Source organism: Corythoichthys intestinalis, chromosome 17 (genome assembly GCF_030265065.1).
Source record: "Corythoichthys intestinalis isolate RoL2023-P3 chromosome 17, ASM3026506v1, whole genome shotgun sequence".
Taxonomy (NCBI): domain Eukaryota; kingdom Metazoa; phylum Chordata; class Actinopteri; order Syngnathiformes; family Syngnathidae; genus Corythoichthys; species Corythoichthys intestinalis.
The window spans coordinates 44,548,188-44,568,220 of record NC_080411.1 but is presented as its reverse complement, the minus strand read 5'-3'; the positions used below and the strand labels follow the sequence as shown (position 1 = coordinate 44,568,220).

Below are 20,033 nucleotides of genomic sequence, written 5' to 3'. Positions count from 1 at the left end.
CACCCCTGTCCATCCTCTGAAAAGGGAAACAGAGTTTATTAGGAAGCGTTACATAAGTGATAACACATGTGCGTTATTCACACAGGCCTATGCCTCATTATTAACCCCTACAATAGCTCCAGTGGAAGAACTTGTAAATAGTTTCAGTTCCGGTGTGATGACTGTAATGGACACTATTGCCCCGATTAAGACAAAAACCTTGTCAAGAAAGAAGAGGTCACCCTGGAGAAATGCCATACTAGCTATAAAACAAAAGCAAGTTTGTAGACGAGCAGAACGCAGATGGCGAAAAAACAAACTCCTAGTTTTTTATGATATCTACAAAGAGAGTCTTCGCAAATACAACCAGGAACTGAAAAATGCTAGACAATCATATTTTTCAGAGATCATTAGTAGAAACACCCACAATACTCGCACACTATTTTCTGTTGTTGACAAACTGACAAACCCACAAGCATCAATACCTCAGGAATTGGCATCTGAGGTGTCCTGTAATAATTTCGCAGCATTTTTTACACACAAAGTACTAATGATTAGACAGACTGTGTGCAACTCCGGATTAACAAATGTTACACTAAATGCCTCCCAACATGTCCCCCACGTCAATCTTAGACAGTTTAGCCTCTTGGACTATGCCACTTTAACAGAAATTGTGTCGAAACTAAAGCCCACAACATGCTGCCTTGACATCCTTCCTTCAAACTTTTTCAAAACTGTTTTTCATTGCATAGCCCCAGACATACTTCAGATTATAAATACTTCCCTCCAAACAGGAGAGTTTCCTCAGACTTTAAAAACTGCAGTAATAAAACCTCTCCTAAAAAAACCTAATCTGGATGCCTCAACCATTAGTAATTACAGGCCAATATCAAATCTGACATTCCTGGGGAAAATTATCGAAAGGGTTGTGTTTGAACAGATCCAGACTTTTATGATCCAAAACAATCTTTTTGACTCATTTCAGTCTGGATTTCGGCCACAACACAGCACCGAGACCGTGCTTATCAAAGTCCTAAATGATATTCGGCGGAATACCGATGCAGGCAAATCATCTGTTCTGCTACTATTGGATCTCAGCGCCGCATTTGACACGGTTGATCACAACATACTACTCAGCAGATTGGAACAGTGGGTAGGGCTTACTGACACTATTCTTCAGTGGTTCACATCCTATTTACATGATAGGGATTTCTTTGTGTCAATCGGAAATTATCAGTCAGAACGAACCAAATTCACGTGTGGAGTACCTCAAGGGTCAATTCTTGGACCACTCTTATTTAACATCTATATGCTTCCGTTAGCTCAGATAATGGAACAGTATGACATCTCCTATCACGCCTATGCAGATGACACACAACTGTACATTTCTGTGTCCCCACATGATTATAGTCCCTTAGTCTCCCTGAGTAAATGCATTCATCAAATCAATGAATGGATGTGCCAGAATTTTCTCCAGTTAAATGTGGAGAAAACAGAGGTGATCATTTTTGGGCCAAAAAAGGAAAGGTCAAAGATAAGCAGCCAACTTAGCACAATGTCACTTACAGCTACAAATCAAGTCAGAAACCTTGGCGTAATTATTGACTCAGACCTAAAATTTGATAGCCATCTAAAGTCCGTCACTAAATCCGCTTATTACCACCTAAAAAATATAACCAGAATTAAGGGGCTTCTGACTCAACAAGACATGGAAAAACTTATGCATGCATTCGTTTTCAGCAGATTGGACTACTGCAACGGTATATTTACAGGTCTTGATAAAAAATCAGTCAGGAAGCTGCAGCTAGTACAGAATGCTGCAGCCAGAGTCCTCACAAATACAAGGAAGCTGGACCACATTACACCGGTTTTGAAATCGCTACACTGGCTTCCAGTGAGTCAAAGGATAGACTATAAAATACTACTGCTCGTCTACAAAACACTTAATGGCCTTGGACCAAAATACATGCTTGACTTGTTAGATTCCTATGAGACATCTAGACCCTTAAGGTCGTCTGGAACGGGTCTTCTGCATGTTCCAAGAACAAGAACCAAGCAGGGTGAGGCAGCATTTAGTTATTATGCTCCTCACCTCTGGAACAAGTTACCCGAAGGTCTGAAGTATGCTCAAACCGTTAGCTCATTTAAATCAGGGCTAAAAACGCTTTTGTTTAGCACTGCATATCCATAACTGTCTATATATTTCAATCTACCTGCCTTCTATTCCTCTTGTGCTTATATTTCAATGATTATTATTAGTAGTAGTTTTTGCTTTATTTCTATTTTTGTTTTATTTTTATTTATTTATTTTTATTCTGTGATTAAATGCAATCTTTTGTCTTGGTTTTTACGTTGTGTTGATTTAAATGTGATTTTTATGGTTTTCATGTGATGTAAAGCACTTTGAATTGCCTTGTGTTGAATTGTGCTATATAAATAAATTTGCCTTGCCTTGCCTTGCCTTACCATTAATGCTGCTCCTGTCTATCAGGTTGCCATCGGGTGGCCAGTATACATGATCGCCTCCTCGACCTAGAAGACCCAGACAAAACAGAAGAACGTAAAATAATTAATGTTTAAACAACGATCACAATCATAAAAACCAGTGTTGTTAATCTTACTTTAAAAAATTAATTACATACAGTTACAAATTACTGCTTCCAAAAAGGAATTGAGTCAGTAACTCAATTGCCTCATTGTATGTAAGAGTAGTTACTCAGCAAAGTAACTGACATTACTTTTCATGTTCTATATGTTATTACATTATCCATTCTATAAAATCTTTCACATCAAAGTTGTTTATGTTAACTGATTGAATTTAACTGATGTATTTAAAAAATATAAAGTATATATATATATATATATATATATATATATATACTGGACTGTCTCAGAAAATTAGAATACACAATATTCTAATTTTCTGAGACAGTCCTGTACATTAATCCACCATTTAAAGCAGGGGTGTCCAAACTTTTTGCAAAGGGGACCAGATTTGGCGTGGTAAAAATGTGGGGGGCCGACCTTGGCTGACGTCCTTTACATAGAACAATATACAGGACTGTCTCAGAAAATTAGAATATTGTGTATTCTAATTTTCTGAGACAGTCCAGTATATATATATATATATATATATATATATATATATATATATATATATATATATATATATATATATATGTATATATATATATATATATATATATATATATATATATATATATATATATATATATATATATGTATACTGGACTGTCTCAGGAAATTAGAATACACAATATTCTAATTTTCTGAGACAGTCCTGTACATTAATCCACCATTTAAAGCAGGGGTGTCCAAACTTTTTGCAAAGGGGACCAGATTTGGCGTGGTAAAAATGTGGGGGGCCGACCTTGGCTGACGTCCTTTACATAGAACAATATACAGGACTGTCTCAGAAAATTAGAATATTGTGTATTCTAATTTTCTGAGACAGTCCAGTATATACATACATACATACATACATACATACATACATACAGTATGTAAATATGTACCGTATTTTTCAGTCGCACCAATCCAAAAATGCGCAATGAAGAGGAAAAAAAAACATAAGTCGCAACGGAGTATAAGTCGCATTTTTGTTTTCTGATTTGCCATTGTGTTTTGCACTTCAGCACATACTTATGGGCCACTGTACTACCACATACTGTCTGCATTTCAACAGCCCCTATAATGCATCAATTTGCCTAGTTATAATAATTTAGGTTCCTATGACAATAACCAGCTAGAAGCGCTTACCCTGAAAAAAAGAAGAAAAAGAGTAACACATTCTTTATTTAGGGCTATTATTTTCTGACACCCTAAATAATCCTATCGCGCAAACTAAGAAATTTACATTCACTTCAACAAGACTTAACCGTCATGGTGTTCAGTGACAAATGAGGTTTCATATGCATCATGAGCGGTTAGGGATTGAATGAAATCTGGTATGTAATGGATTGGATTAAGTCTCACGCCTTTTGTTTTGGACACACCCTATCAATGACTACATGCTGTATTACATAAAAGGATTTCATTGGAATTTGAATAAGGTCATAAAGGCAGCAAGAAATAACTGGAGAGACACGTGTAAATGTCCAATTGAAGTCTTGCATTTGATGTTTAATGATGATCAGCTAACATGCCTGTGTAGAAGCGAGCGTGTATATGGAATTCAACTAAAGTGTGTATGTAGACGAATTTTAAATAAATAAATAAATCAATAATTGCATGAAAGGCACTAGTTTTGAAAAAAATAGATCATGCAATGTCAATAGAATTTGTTAACTCTGGGTATAACAGTAATTGATCAAATGCTTCCTAATTTGAACAGTAATTACATATAACATCATATAATATTACACATGAAAACACACACCAGTGCCCATTATGTTCTTGAAGTTGCTCCTGTGGGATCTTAAAGTTTAGTGTAGCAGCACTGAAAAAGCTCCTCATTAGCTGCATACCCCAATTTTTTTTCAGTTTAATGTGGCTGATGAAAAGAACCTGGGAGCAGAGCGTCAATTAAATCTGAGCTAAATTCCGTGTTCCATTGTCTTCCATATGTCAGCATTAATAAAGACAAAAGGTTCTCCAGTTATTCCTTGATTCCCACTTGTTTGAAGGAAAATGCTTTTCTCTAAGCAAGTTCCTCCTTTAACTTACTATGTATTCAATTTTTTTTTCTTGCTTTCATTTTCACAAATTATTCATCATTTTCTTAACTCATCTTCTTGTGTCGCATTAAATTTTTACTTTATTAGTTATCCCCAGAGTTTCTAGCCTCCTTTACTTTTCTTTAGTCATGTTCCTAATCTACCTACCTTGATCATTGGCCATCTTGTCTGGATGTTCCACTGAAAGATAAAGAGTGTTTTAACAAATTAACAAAAAAACAAAAAGAAGGAGCAAATTAGTAGATGCAGGCAGTGTTGTGTATGAACACGTTCAATGAACGGGCGTTCATGAAGACGTTCATATTTTGGCTGAACATTAATTGAATGCATCATATTTCTGTCTCATGAATGTTACTGTGAACGCGCCAATTCTAGCCGTTGTGAGCGGCATTCATAACTTCGTTCATGAGTTCAGAACTAGAGCTTTTCTGACAAAACTGAAGATGAAACTGTATGCTAAAAAGCACACTTTAAAAGCAAACCTTAATAGCGAAAATCTATCCAACCTGACATCCCAAGCTCCCTGTCACAGCTGTGTCGTTTTAGTAAATACGGCACCTTATGTTCATGAAGCTTTTATGGCGGCAAATAAGGATTTTCAGTTGGACGATATTATAATAAATTAATTTAAATTAGCCCCTGGCCCCACGATCAAAACAACTGGCCCAGGTCAACGCGTCAGTTATTGATCTAATAATCACAAAAAAAGAACAATTTGCTTGAATAACATTTATATTTTTTTGGCGTAGATTTGGGGAAAAGTGCAGCAAAACGGTGCAAAAACAATCTAGTGTATAATAAATACGAGCTCTAACTTGATCACCGCCGGGCGGGTTGCCGATTGGCGAAAGCAAACGACAACCCCGCTGCCGTGTGAAATGATCCGGGCTAGTTATGTGTGATTTTCCGCTTCGAAGACTTTGAAACATCACTCAGTTCGGGCTAGCATGTCGGCTAGCTGTCACGCCTCTTGGTTTGTTTACATTCTCCGAAGCTGTCAGGGAAATGACAAAAGCCTGACTAACTACAGTGGCATAAAATATCGTTCGGGAGGTGCGACGGTAAAGGTGAACTCGAAAGTTTTCACCATTATGGAGTAATTTTTCCATGTCGTACTGAATAGATGCATTTTAATTATTTCATATTCCATTTAGCGCAAGACTGCTATTTGTCATGACCATACCATTTATTTAGCTATTTGGGAAAAATATTTGAATAAAAACAATATCCTGTAAAAATACTGGAGTAGAGACACTGAAACAATGACATTTTGCGGCTCTCTTCGTCGCATTTTCCTCGTTCTGAATAATTCCCCCCAATGGGCTGAGTAGTAAAACAGATGGAACCATTCTTCTGCTGACGTCATCCACCTGTTGGGGACGCTAGAGCTCTATAATTGTAGGCGTGGCTAACCAGCAGATTAAAAGATTAATTTCTCGTCATCTGCACTTTGCCAAATTGTTGGATATAGTCAAATGATAGTCAAACTGAAATGATTCTATGATTCTAATTCACATAATAATGCTGTTTAAGACTTTTTTCTCCTGTTGTATGCACTTTAACCTGCTCTAAAAACCACATTATCTCATTCTCTCTTACTTCAGAAGAGATGGACTCGCCAATTACCATGCTTTGTAATAAAAATGGAACCGGGGTATTCATGGCCATTCAAATTAGAGAGGTAGCCAGTGCCCCTGTAGTCCCCATTAAAACAGCCACTGGGAGGGTGCGTTCCCGGCGGCAGTGAGCTCTACATCGTCATGGCATTCTTTTCGGTGGACATAGACACGTCATGGCACATTTGGGATACTCAAAAAATGGGTCTCACACCTTCAATTGCTAAGCTAAATGAGAAGTCGATGTATGTTTGTGTGGAACTGTAGTTCAAACCAAAAAGCTATTCCGTTTTTGCTGAAACTAGCAAAACTCTTTACGGAGCCATTACAATCTCTCCTTCTCCTTAAAATAAGATTTGCTGTTTTCCTCTGCAACAAGTGGAATCGATCGAGAGTCAGGCGAGTGGGCAGTTCTAGTGGCGAACAAGCCGACCGAAGTCGCTCCCGGCTGGATTAAACAGCCACTGGCAGAGGGGATGTGACAGTTGTGGAAAAAATGTGACAAAAAGAGGAAGTGGTCGTTACTACGTTACTTATTACGTTACTTAACCACGCAAATGCACATGTATGCATTTTTACTGGCCCCATTGGGCCAGTGGTGGGTGCATTCTGGTGGCCCTGATGGTTTTAAAGGTACGTCCGGGCCACCGGGCTATTTATATTGTCGACCCCTGAAAGGTGCAAAGTAAACAAATTACATCATGAACATACATGTACAACATGAATACGGCATAAATTAATGCTTAACGGCACGGGGAAGACAAGATCGGAGAGAGAGCGGTGTGCAGTCGAGGTGAGCACAGCCAGATGGTAGGATGTGCGTGAGGAGAACTTTCCTTTGTCTGCATCCATGATCAAAAGTTAAGTACACATTCCTTTCTTTATAGAAGGTTTATGGTGTTTATTTTGAAACTGTTTGATTCACGGCCTTTTGTAACGTTACGCACATGCCCAGAACCGCAAAGTTGCAATTTCTGACGGGGTACAAAATCTGAGAGAAGCACCAGTAACAACATTTAAGCGAGTTTTACGAACAGCTAGTTCTGACGCAGATTTGAAATTGAATATGAAGAGTAATCTGACAAAGTTTCAGTGTTAAAGTGGATAAAATAATTGCTGTCTGTGGTTTTATCACGACAAGGTCGATAATATCTTGCAGCGATTATTGGGGAGAAGAACAGACCTAAAAAAGTTATTTTCTTTTAAACCATGAACTAGTTACAAATTTTGAGGATTTTAGGTAATTTTTAAGTTTGTGAAGTGCAATTTGAACTAGTTCATGCAAAAGGAATTTTCCCAACGCTGGATACAGGTCTTTGTTTGCATACAGAACATGCCAGGCATTTTCCACAGTTTTATATGTTGGTAATCGTGCAATGGTAATGAATTGTATTCATCTATTGTACATGCACCCTCATAGATTCTATTCTGACATACCTTTGGCTGTCCTAAAATGGACAGGTTCGGACAATGGACCGACACCTTTGGCATTCTTCGCCTGGATCCGGAAGTAATACATTGTGTCCAGGTTTAGATCAACAACCTGATGAGTCAGGCGATCCCCGCTGATTGTTTCCATAAGCCAGTCGTCTATTGGCATGTTTTTGTCCAGAGTATAGTACAGGATATAACCTGCAACATATGAATACAAATGACCATATATTTACCAGCTACTACTCGGTAGTGCGTATTTATGTGTAATCACATATCGTATTTTCCGCACTATAAAGCGCACCTAAAAGCCAACAGTGTGCCTTATATATGGATCAATATTGGTTAATCATGACATGACACTCCCTTTAGCGTTGCTTCTTCTAGTTGATGCATAAAGCTACTACAACTACAACAACAGGGTGACCCATGAACAAGTTTTTAACAATCCATGAGTGACAGAAGAAAATATTTTATTTATAGTAATTTGAAACTTAAAACATGCCATTTAAGAAATAATTATAAGGTTTTCATTTCAAAATAATGTCCTTTAAAAAGCATCCTCCTGATTGCATTCTTGAAATCTGCCGTTGAATACTTAAAAAAAAAAAAAAAAATTGCGTATTGGCAGACATGAGCAAGTGGCAGCACTGTGAGACAGTGACCTTGAGCAAGTAAACAATGTCCAATTTTAGCAACTACGGTGAAATCAGGATGAAATTCGCAGTATTACAGCTCTGTTGAGGAATAAATGAGGAATCCCAGCAGCAGATTTCAAGAATGCATTCGCACAGGAAGACGAAATTTAAAGAACATCATTTTTTAAAAGGAAGCTCCAGCTCATTCAGCTCCATCTGGTTGATGCATAACGCAACCCAACCACTACTCCTACTGCGCCTTTTAATGTGGCGCGGACTATACAGCGATCCCTTGTTTTTCGCAGTTAATTTTTGGGGGGGTTGTGTTTAATGTATTGTATTTATTCAGATTTAGCATTGGAAAGAGATACATATAAGACATGATCTTTCCCTTTTCCCCCCAAAGTATAGCTTAAACAAAAAAAAAAACAAAAAAAAAAGGTTTTAAACATGTAACTGTCCAACTGAATTATTTTTAACAACAATAACATATCAAAATGCTTGTCTTTATTAAATGCTTCATTGATTGAGACCAGCCTCCCGTCACTCTCACTGTCTTACCACAGCACACTACTGCTAGTGTTTACCAAGCTAAACGATGATTGGCAGATTTGCGGCTTAGGTCATATCTACACGTAGCAGGGTATTTGGCAAAAAAAAAAAGAACTTTTTCTATAGTTTGGCCTATTATCTATACGCACACGCTCATTTAAACAAGGGTTCGTAATAACAAAAGTGAAGAGGTGCAAATTCTGTGTTTGTAGCGCCATCATGTGGACACTGATAACTGCACCTTTAACTGTGGAAACGTCACTGACTGCGATAAACTTTGTCCCTACGTCACACATGAGACCGATGTTTACACTTGGAATAAATTAGACAGGTTTTCTTGCAGTACTTCATATTGAAGAACACATGCGAAGTATTATGGACAATTATTGTTCGCGCATTGTAATGAATGTACTTAAAAAGTGGAAGTTTTTTTTCTACAACCGTACTGGTGTCGAGGTAAACTATTTTTTCTGAACGTATTAAGGCAGGATCCTTGCTTTTAAAAAACCCTAGGTGTAGACATGGCCTTAGAAGTTAGCGCTACCAAGCTTCTCTGGCAAGAACAAAGCAGCACCCCTGTCACTCATCGTTAACTTTAACAAGCAAACTCCTCAAAGTCTCCAGCTGCCTACAAAGTAAGAAAAGCAGCAGGAGTGAGAGTGAGAAGCTGTACGTGATCGGATCGGGACATCTCTATAAAATATTGTATTCATTTTTTTATTATTATTTTTTTTTAATTCGGAAAAAAAAAAAAAAATCTGCCATGTACTGGGCACGCGAAGTTTGAAGCGCGACATAGCAAGGGATCACTGGTCTATGAATACATTTTTAAAATAGGCCATTTGTTAAAGATGCGTCTTATGATCCGATTCACCTTATAATGCGGAAAATACGGTCCATCCAATTTAAAATGTTACATTAAATTTTTCACTGAGACCTTTTCTGATGATCCGTTTTTCACTAGAAAACCTCTGTGTATGTATTATAAATGAAAAGTGGCATTTTCAATAACAGCAACCTGTTTTGTAGTGATCTGCAAATATGTAATTAAAAATGCACCAGACAACAAGCATAAAAAGACTTGAGTCTGTTTTGGAGAAAATTTGCCTTAATATTAGACTTTACTTAATTTTGGAAACTGACAGTATTAGTATTTGGGATGGGATGTTACAGCAGATCTCATTAAAACAGACACAAAATGGAAATGTGTGTGTAGGCACATACACAATCCTCACAGAGCAGACTGAACAGTTGTACAGTGTTACATTTATGAGTCACTTTATCACTTAATATTGATATAGGTAAAACAAAAATCTTAATAACCTGCTCTTTGCAGACATAATGACTATTTGTAATGTTATCTTGAGCACTCGCCTGTGATCCGCCCATTTGCCTCCATCGGTGGTTGCCAGCTGATTAAAATGGCTCGTGGCCGTCCCTCACGACTGATCACTGTCAAGTCTTTGGGCGCAGAGCTGGGAGCTGTCAACAAAGTATATGAATATGAAAAACAAGCAAGATAAAATGTGTTTCATGCTCAAGAAATCAGTCTTCATCAAAGGTTGTTCCCCAACCCCCCAAATTCAATCATAAGTATTATAATTTATGTTCATCCCAATGATCATATCATCTGTCATTTACCATTAAAGGAAAAAAAAGAATTAAATTAGTGCGAGCAGATGCTAATCAACTTTAAACAAAGTATTAACAGTAGTTGTGTAGATGTGTGATTTTGTCATTTTTTCATTTAGTCTCTTTCCTACGTTTTCCAAAGAAGACACGCCTCGGCCAAAATCAGTGGCGGATGAAGTACTCACTTTTGTTACTTAAGTAAAAGAACAGCTACAGGGGCAAAAAATATTTAACTAAGTAAAATTACAAGTTTATGAACAAAAATTTATAAATTAGTAAAAGGAAAAGTATTAAAGTACTTGCTTTAAAATTTACTTTACAATTATATGTAAATACAGAGATCTGAGATCTATTCAAAGAAAGTACAATTTGTCCCGGGTTACGAAAGAGTTCCTTTCCTACGCTTGCAAAGTAAACCTGAATTTCCAGGTAATTCAGAATTAATCCTTTAAGTACCCCTGAATCTCAAAACAACTATCCAAAAAGTCCAAAAGTATTGCACAGTGGTACCTCTACATACAAAGTTAATTTGTTCCAGGATCTTGTTTATATGTCGAAATGGTCGTATGTCAAGCAGGACTTTCCCATAAGAGTACATTATAATCCCATTAATTCGTTCCACAGCCTGAAAACCTACATACACTAAATCCTTAACAAATGCTGCTCGTACAGATACGTGCTGTAAAATGCAGTGAAGTAAAAAGTACCACTTCATACAGTGCCTTGCAAAAGTATTCGGCCCCCTTGAATCTTGCAACCTTTCGCCACATTTCAGGCTTCAAACATAAAGATATGAAATTTAATTTTTTTGTCAAGAATCAACAACAAGTGGGACACAATCGTGAAGTGGAACAACATTTATTGGATAATTTAAACTTTTTTAACAAATAAAAAACTGAAAAGTGGGGCGTGCAATATTATTCGGCCCCTTTACTTTCAGTGCAGCAAACTCACTCCAGAAGTTCAGTGAGGATCTCTGAATGATCCAATGTTGTCCTAAATGACCGATGATGATAAATAGAATCCACCTGTGTGTAATCCAGTCTCCGTATAAATGCACCTGCTCTGTGATAGTCTCAGGGTTCTGTTTAAAGTGCAGAGAGCATTATGAAAACCAAGGAACACACCAGGCAGGTCCGAGATACTGTTGTGGAGAAGTTTAAAGCCGGACTTGGATACAAAAAGATTTCCCAAGCTTTAAACATCTCAAGGAGCAGTGTGCAAGCCATCATATTGAAATGGAAGGAGCATCAGACCACTGCAAATCTACCAAGACCCGGCCGTCCTTCCAAACTTTCTTCTCAAACAAGGAGAAAACTGATCAGAGATGCAGCCAAGAGGCCCATGATCACTCTGGATGAACTGCAGAGATCTACAGCTGAGGTGGGAGAGTCTGTCCATAGGACAACAATCAGTCGTACACTGCACAAATCTGGCCTTTATGGAAGAGTGGCAAGAAGAAAGCCATTTCTCAAAGATATCCATAAAAAGTCTCGTTTAAAGTTTGCCACAAGCCACCTGGGAAACACACCAAACATGTGGAAGAAGGTGCTCTGGTCAGATGAAACCAAAATTGAACTTTTTGGCCACAATGCAAAACGATATGTTTGGCGTAAAAGCAACACAGCTCATCACCCTGAACACACCATCCCCACTGTCAAACATGGTGGTGGCAGCATCATGGTTTGGGCCTGCTTTTCTTCAGCAGGGACAGGGAAGGGAAGCAGGGAAAATTGACGGGAAGATTGATGCAGCCAAATACAGGAACATTCTGGAAGAAAACCTGTTGGTATCTGCACAAGACCTGAGACTGGGACGGAGATTTATCTTCCAACAGGACAATGATCCAAAACATAAAGCCAAATCTACAATGGAATGGTTCAAAAATAAACGTATCCAGGTGTTAGAATGGCCAAGTCAAAGTCCAGACCTGAATCCAATCGAGAATCTGTGGAAAGAGCTGAAGACTGCTGTTCACAAACACTCTCCATCCAACCTCACTGAGCTCGAGCTGTTTTGCAAGGAAGAATGGGCAAGAATGTCAGTCTCTCGATGTGCAAAACTGATAGAAACATACTCCAAGCGACTTGCAGCTGTAATTGGAGCAAAAGGTGGCGCTACAAAGTATTAACGCAAGGGGGCCGAATAATATTGCACGCCCCACTTTTCAGTTTTTTATTTGTTAAAAAAGTTTAAATTATCCAATAAATTTTGTTCCACTTCACGATTGTGTCCCACTTGTTGTTGATTCTTGACAAAAAATTAAAATTTTATATCTTTATGTTTGAAGCCTGAAATGTGGCGAAAGGTTGCAAGGTTCAAGGGGGCCAAATACTTTTGCAAGGCACTGTATTTGTACTCAAGTACAGATACAGTGGTATGAGAAAGTATCTGAACCTTTTGGAATTTCTTACGTTTCTGCATAAAATCAGTATCAAATGTGATCTGATCTTTATCAAAATCACACAGATGAAAAAACAGTATCTGCTTTAACTAAAACTACCCCAACATTTATATGTTTTCATATTTTAATGAGGATAGTATGCAAACAATGACAGAAGGGGGGAAAATAAGTAAGTGAACCATCACATTTAATATTTTGTGACGCCCCCTTTGGCAGCAATAACTTCAACCAGACACTTCCTGTAGCTGCAGAACTGTCTGGCACATCGATCAGGACTAATCTTGTCCCATTCTTATCTACAAAACTGCAGTAGTTTAGTCAAATTCCGAGGAAGTTTGGCGTGAATCGCTGTCTTCAGGTCATGCCACAGCATCTCAATGGGGTTCAAGTCTGGACTTTGACTTGGCCACTCCAGAATGTTTATTTTGTTCTTCTGAAACCATTCTGAAGTTGATTTACTTCTGTGCTTTGGATCATTGTCTTGTTGCAGCATCCATTCATTTTTAGCTTCAACTGTCTGACAGACGGCCTCAGGTTTTCCTGCAAAAGATCCTGATAAACTTTTGAATTCATTCTTCCATCAATGATTGCAAGTTGTCCAGGCCCTGAGGAAGCAAAAAAGCCACAAATCATGATGCTCCATCCTCACGGTCGGGATGAGGTGTTGATGTTGGCGAGCTGTTCCATTTTTCCTCCACACATGACGTTGTGTATTGCTCCCAAACAGTTCAACTTTGGTTTCATCAGTCCACAAAATATTTTCCAAAACTTCTGTGGCATGTCCAAGGCCTTTTTGGGAACATTAAATGAGCAACAATGTTTTTTTAGACAGCGGTGGCCTTCTCCGTGGAGTCCTCCCATGAACACCATTCTTGGCCATAGTTTTACATATAGTTGATGTGTGCACAGAGATATTGGACTGTTCCAGTGATTTCTATAAGGCTATAGCAGACACTCTAGGGTTCTTGTTTACCTCTCTGAGTATTCTGTGCTGAACTCTTGGCGTCATGTTTGGTGGACGGCCACTCCATGGGAGAGAAGCAACAAAGCCAAAATCTTTCCATTTGTGGACAACTTCTCTGACTGTTGATTGATGAACAACAAGACTTTTAGAGATAGTTTTGTATCCTTTCCAAGCTTTATACAAATCAACAATCCTTGATCGCAGGTCTTCAGACAGCTCTTTTGACCGAGCCATGATACACATCAGACAATGCTTTTCATCAAGAAAATTCTTACCAGGTGTGTGTTTTATAGTGGTAGCTTTAAGTGATTGGGCACACACCTGACTTAAATTGTTTGGTAAACATTGGTTTCAATTGCTCTTTAAGTCTCCTTAAGGAGACAGTTCATTTACTTATTTTCCCCTCTTCTGTCATTGTTTGCATGCTATCCTCATTAAAAAATAAAAACCTATTAATGTTTCGGTGGTTTCAGTTATAACAGACACTGTTTTTACATCTGTGTGATTTTGACAAAGATCAGATCACATTTGAGTTATTTTATGCAGAATTGTGAGAAATTCCAAAAGGTTCAGATACTTTTTCATACCACTGTACACATGAAAATGTACCTAAGCACAGTAATGAAGTACTTTTACTTCATTACATTCCATCACTGTTCAAAAATACAAGTCAAATGAAGATTACAGATTACTATATGTTAAAGTGCCTTGATGTTAAACAGTGTTTAATTATCCAATTAATGAGTTGTTTGTATAAGTTCAGTAAGCATAGTTACATCATATATTACAATGTCAAGCATGCAGCATTGGTTGCAGTTTTTATTTCTACATGGCAATACCAGACTTTCAGGAGATGCAGTAGAAATGACTGAAAGGAAGCGCCACAAGAAAAATATGAATCATGGCAAAACCCTGCTTGGTATAGCCGGATACGGCATGTCACAATTAATAAAAAATGAAGCGTGTGAACGGTCAAAACATGCTAATTAAGCTTTCACATATGCTAGCCAGCCAAATCACAAAGATGGCACCGCACTGAAATGAGGTCAATAACCCGATCGTACTGCAATGAACACTAAGTCATATTAGCATATCAGCAGTCATTTGAAGGTGGCAGACCAAGCCATTATTAATGGCATTCATATTCATATTTCATGAACTTGAATACAGCAAAAATGAACTTGATCTCAATACTCCAAGTCAAAAATGTCCTTTAGTCACACATTGTCAAACAGCATATATTTAGGGAGGAGTAAAATGCTGTTAAATGTCAAAGGGACACAGTTCTTAGCTCAAATGGAAAATGTATTCCACAATATGGGGCAAATGACTGGAAGGCTTTGTCGCTTCAATTCAAAATGTGAGACTTTATTTGAATGACATTTTTAACAATGGTAACTTTGCATTAAGCTTAAAATAATTTACTTCATGAATTCCGTCATCAGCGTTCGTTCTTATAACAGAAGTCAAGAATTTCTGTCATAAGCATTCATTAATGACATACTGATGTACAGTACACTATTAATTTAATTCATTCCAGGACCTGGTTTGTCAATCGAAGGGGTCGTTAACAAGTGGGATTTTCCAATAAGAATACAGTGGGGCAAATAAGTATTTAGTCAACCACCAAATGTGGAAGTTCTCCTACTTGAAAAGATTAGAGAGGCCTGTCATTGTCAACATGGGTAAACCTCAACCATGAGAGACAGAACGTGAAAAACCCCCCAGAAAAATCACATTGTTTGATTTTTAAAGAATATATTTCCAAATTAGAGTGGAAAATAAGTATTTGGTCTCCTACAAACAAGCAAGATTTCGGGCTGACAAAGTAGTCTAACTTCTTCTAATGAGGTCTAACGAGGCTCTACTCGTTACCTGTATCAATGGCATTTGTTTTAACTCATTATCAGTATAAAATACACCTGTCCACAACTTCAGTCAGTCACACTCCAAACTCCACTATGACCAAGACCAAACAGCTGTCGAAGGACACCAGAGACAAAATTGTAGACCTGCACCAGGCCGGGAAGACTGAATCTGGGGACGGGTTTCAATAAGCTTCGGCTTCTCCCATCAGCCCTTTTCTTTTCGGGTTGACATGCCTGAAGGGAAAATAAATGAAATGAATCTGCAATAGGTAAAGCGCTTGGTGTAAAGAAATCAACGGTGGGAGCAATTATTAGAAAATGGAAGACATACAAGACCACTGATAATCTCCCTCCATCTGGGGCTCCATGCAAGATCTCACCCCGTGGCATCAAAATGATAACAACAACGGTGAGTCCAGGCCCGTCTGCGGTTCGCTAGAGAGCATTTGGAATATCCAGAAGAGGACTGGGAGAATGTGTTATGGTCAGATGAAACCAAAATAGAACTTTTTGATAGAAACACAGGTTCTCGTGTTTGGAGGAGAAAGAATACTGAACTGCATCCGAAGAACACCATACCCACTGGAATGCGAAACATCATGCATTGGGGCTGTTTTTTCTGCAAAGGGACCAGGAAGACTGATCTGTGTAAAGGAAAGAATGAATGGGGCCATGTATCGAGAGATTTTGAGTGAAAATCACCTTCCATCAGCAAGGGCATTAAAGATGAGACATGGCTGGGTCTGTCAGCATGACAATGATCCCAAACACACAGCCAGGGCAACAAAGGAGTAGCTTCGAAAAAAGCATTTCAAGGTCCTTGAGTGGCCTAGCAAGTCTCCAGATCTCAACCCCATCGAAAATCTGTGGAGGAAGTTGAAAGTCTGTGTTGCCCAACGACAGCCCCAAAACATCACTGCTCTAGAGGAGATCTGCATGGAGGAATGGGCCAAAATACCAGCAACAGTGAGTGAAAAGCTTGTGAAGAGTTACAGAAAACGTTTGCCCTCCGTTATTGCCACCAAAAGGATACATAACAAAGTATTGAGATGAACTTTTGGTATTGACCAAATACTTATTTTCCACCATGATTTGCAAATAAATTCTTTAAAAATCAAACAATGTGATTTTCTGGGTTTTTTTCCACATTCTGTCTCTCATGGTTGAGGTTTACCCATGTTGACTATTACAGGCCTCTCTAATATTTTCAAGTGGGAGATCTTGCACAATTAGTGGTTGACTGAATACTTATTTGCCCTACTGTACATTATAATTTGATCAGTTCATTCCACAGCCCAAAAACCTACGCTAAATCCTTCATTAATACTGAAGGTACAATTACTAAAAGCAATTACACACATCAAAACAAATGAATTATAAAAACAAATCAGAATTATAAGAATAATAAATGGATATATAAAAAAAGCTTTTTTATTGTCACTTTAACTTAGGGTGGGGCTTAGCAATCTGCGGCTCTAGAGCCTCATGCGGCAACTAGCGGTGCCCTAGTGGGTCCCTGGAGCTTTTTCAAAAATGCTTGAAAAGGGAAAAGATGGGGGAGGGAAATATATTTCTCGTTTTAATATGGTTTCTGTAGGAGGACATACATGACACAAACATTTTTCTAATTCATGAATATTGTAATAAAGTTAAACTTGAGGCGCCATCGTATAACAGTAGTCACGTGGCGCGTCATTCTCTATAGGATGCACTGAAGGGAAAACAAACATTTCATCATGAAGGCTCATTATGTATTTGTAACCAACTTAGTCAATTTTATAATAGGCTAATATAGATAACATAAAGCATGTGTTGCCTTCATTATAAGGCTTATATGAGGATTTTAATTTTTCGCGGCTCCAGACACATTTGTTTTTTTGGTCCAATATGGCTCTTTCAACATTTTGGATTGCCGACCCCCGATTTAAGGTGACCCTTTGCCCGGACATGTCCACTTTTACCACCATTTACATTTTGTCCAGGGCCGCCGGTGGGGTTTTATAAATTCATGAAAATGTCCGGTTTTCGTTATTTTTCATGGGACCAATTAGCGTGTGTTGAAATTGACTGACGCTTTGCACAGAATGCTACAGTACCCTAACCCGAGCCTGCCTAGTGTTTGGTTCTGCTGTGCTCAGTAACAGAGAAAATAGAGGTCGGAGCAGTATGCTTTTTTTTTGTTGTTGTTGAATTATTATTGTTGCGAGCCTTCTGTTCTATCTACATTTTTGCACTGGAAAGAGAAATACCTTTTTGTTAAACTGGATTTCTACCGAAGAGTTATTATTCAGAACACTAGTTCAGATTATTTAATTGTAGAGTAAGAATTGAAAAGACAGCTATTTTTTTTCAAGGATGATTACCAATACAATAGAGGCACTTTTTTTTTTTTTTTTAAATCATCGTTTTATTCAATTTTTTCTTTTTATTAAAACGTAATTATCGTATTATTATTTTAGGAATAACAAGAGCCTATTGAGTAAACTCTGAGACTTTGAATTTGTGTCTTAGGTGATAGAGGTATTATTTTCTTATAAAACTGAATTTTCTACCCAGACAGAGGAGGCACACTGTAAATATATTAAAGTGATAAGGCATCTTTGAGTGAACTTTGAGTAAAATGTAAGTATCTTAAGGCCAGGCCGAATGTCCTCTTTTTTGGAAACCAAAATGTGGTCACCCTACTTTAACTTATAGAAACTGGCAAACAGTGGTAGGAGGAGACAGCGGGTGCATGTGGATACGGTGAACCATGTTCTGTCTAATTTAATAAATGCATTAAATAAGACCCATGCAAACAAATAAATGATAAAAAAACAGGAAATAACAAAAGTGTTTTTATTGTCACCTTAACTAACCGGCGAATGGAGGGACAGCGATTGTGTAGGTAGGTGGGAGAGGGTCGAGGGGGACTGGTAAGCCGCATTGTCTAGCCCAGGGGTCGGGAACATTTGGCTCGCGAGCCAGATATGACTCTTTTGACGACTGCATCTGGCTCGCAGACAAATCTTCAGTTATTAAAAAAAAAAAAAAAGTTTCATTATGTAATGGGAAGGACGCTAGGACCTCGGGGGAAACCTGGCGGGCGTAAGAGCCACAGGGGAAACTTTAAAAATAGCAACCAGTAAGGGGCGCTCACATATTTTCCATTAGCAAACTAGTGATCAGGCAACATTCGGGACACTACAGGTGCGGCAGTGGAGAACGTCTGAAGTCTGATGATGCGTGTGGCATTCGGTTGAAATAATAGCTATGGATCTGTAGCGTGGTGCAGGCAGGAATAAAATGCTTCAGTCTGTTGCTACACATTTCATTTTGCTTTATTTTCATTTTTCTTGTACAGCTGAAACAAGAAAAAAAACAACGTCCGTCTTGCATTGCTGCATACACACGGATCATTTCTTATTTGCTCTGAAATGTGGATTCTTACATAATTAATTAACAAATACTAGTTTTTGTGACAAAACTTTTAACTTCTGCATTTTAGACACTACTAGCATTCACTCATCGTCCGCTCGCCATTATGAACACATCTGCAGTCACACATGAACATACTGTAATAGCCCAGAATGGGGAAATAGGAAGGAAAGGAGTCGGTGATGACTTTCCCACTTTATTGTGGCAACCATAGAAAATAATAAACAAAATAACAGCGGCATCCGCAACATGCTAACTTCGCTCTCACGCCGTACGCTCTGTCCTCCTTGCATCCTGCTACGTCACTACTCTGCCGTCTGATGGCCTCTTCAAGGGACCACAAATAGTTACGGAGATTACAATACTTAACAATTAACATATTTCTGAACTATCTTAACACACAGCACACATCACAATCATCATTGTAGAAAGCAATCCGATAATATACACAGTCAAATGATACTCTTTTTCTCACCTCAAACAAGAAAAAAATACTAGTTTACAACGTCCGTCTCACATTGGTCTAAAATGCGAACATTTATAGCCCATGCACGCCACGTAGCTAACACTTCCCCCCTGCTGGTTTAAAACTGTAAGTACAACAGTCTATCTGTGGACACAAACTATTCAAATAACTATTTTAATATTATTTAATAATTGTTATTTAATTTATTAGCATTTATAAAAGTTATTAAAAAGAATGCAGAGACTTATTGTACTTTAAAAGTGTTGAAATTACATAAAATGAACATATTACTTGTATTTTTAGTTTTAAACATATTGTATGGCTCTCACAGAATTACATTTAAAAATATGTGGTGTACATGGCTCTCTC

At 38.0% G+C, this 20,033-nt stretch overlaps 1 protein-coding gene across 6 annotated transcripts in view; it reads right to left on the bottom strand.

The window, feature by feature from the left end:
• The window catches only part of dcc (DCC netrin 1 receptor), a 520,661-nt gene that overhangs the window by 86,413 nt on the left and 414,215 nt on the right, over positions 1-20,033 (bottom strand). For all 6 annotated transcript variants that reach the window (XM_057819874.1, XM_057819873.1, XM_057819875.1 and 3 more), the window contains exons 19-22: positions 10,288-10,395; positions 7,730-7,924; positions 4,824-4,856; positions 2,446-2,511 (exon numbers count right to left, since the gene is read on the bottom strand). In XM_057819874.1, coding sequence (XP_057675857.1) covers positions 2,446-2,511; positions 4,824-4,856; positions 7,730-7,924; positions 10,288-10,395 — 402 coding nt within the window. The remainder of the gene's footprint in view (positions 1-2,445; positions 2,512-4,823; positions 4,857-7,729; positions 7,925-10,287; positions 10,396-20,033) is intronic.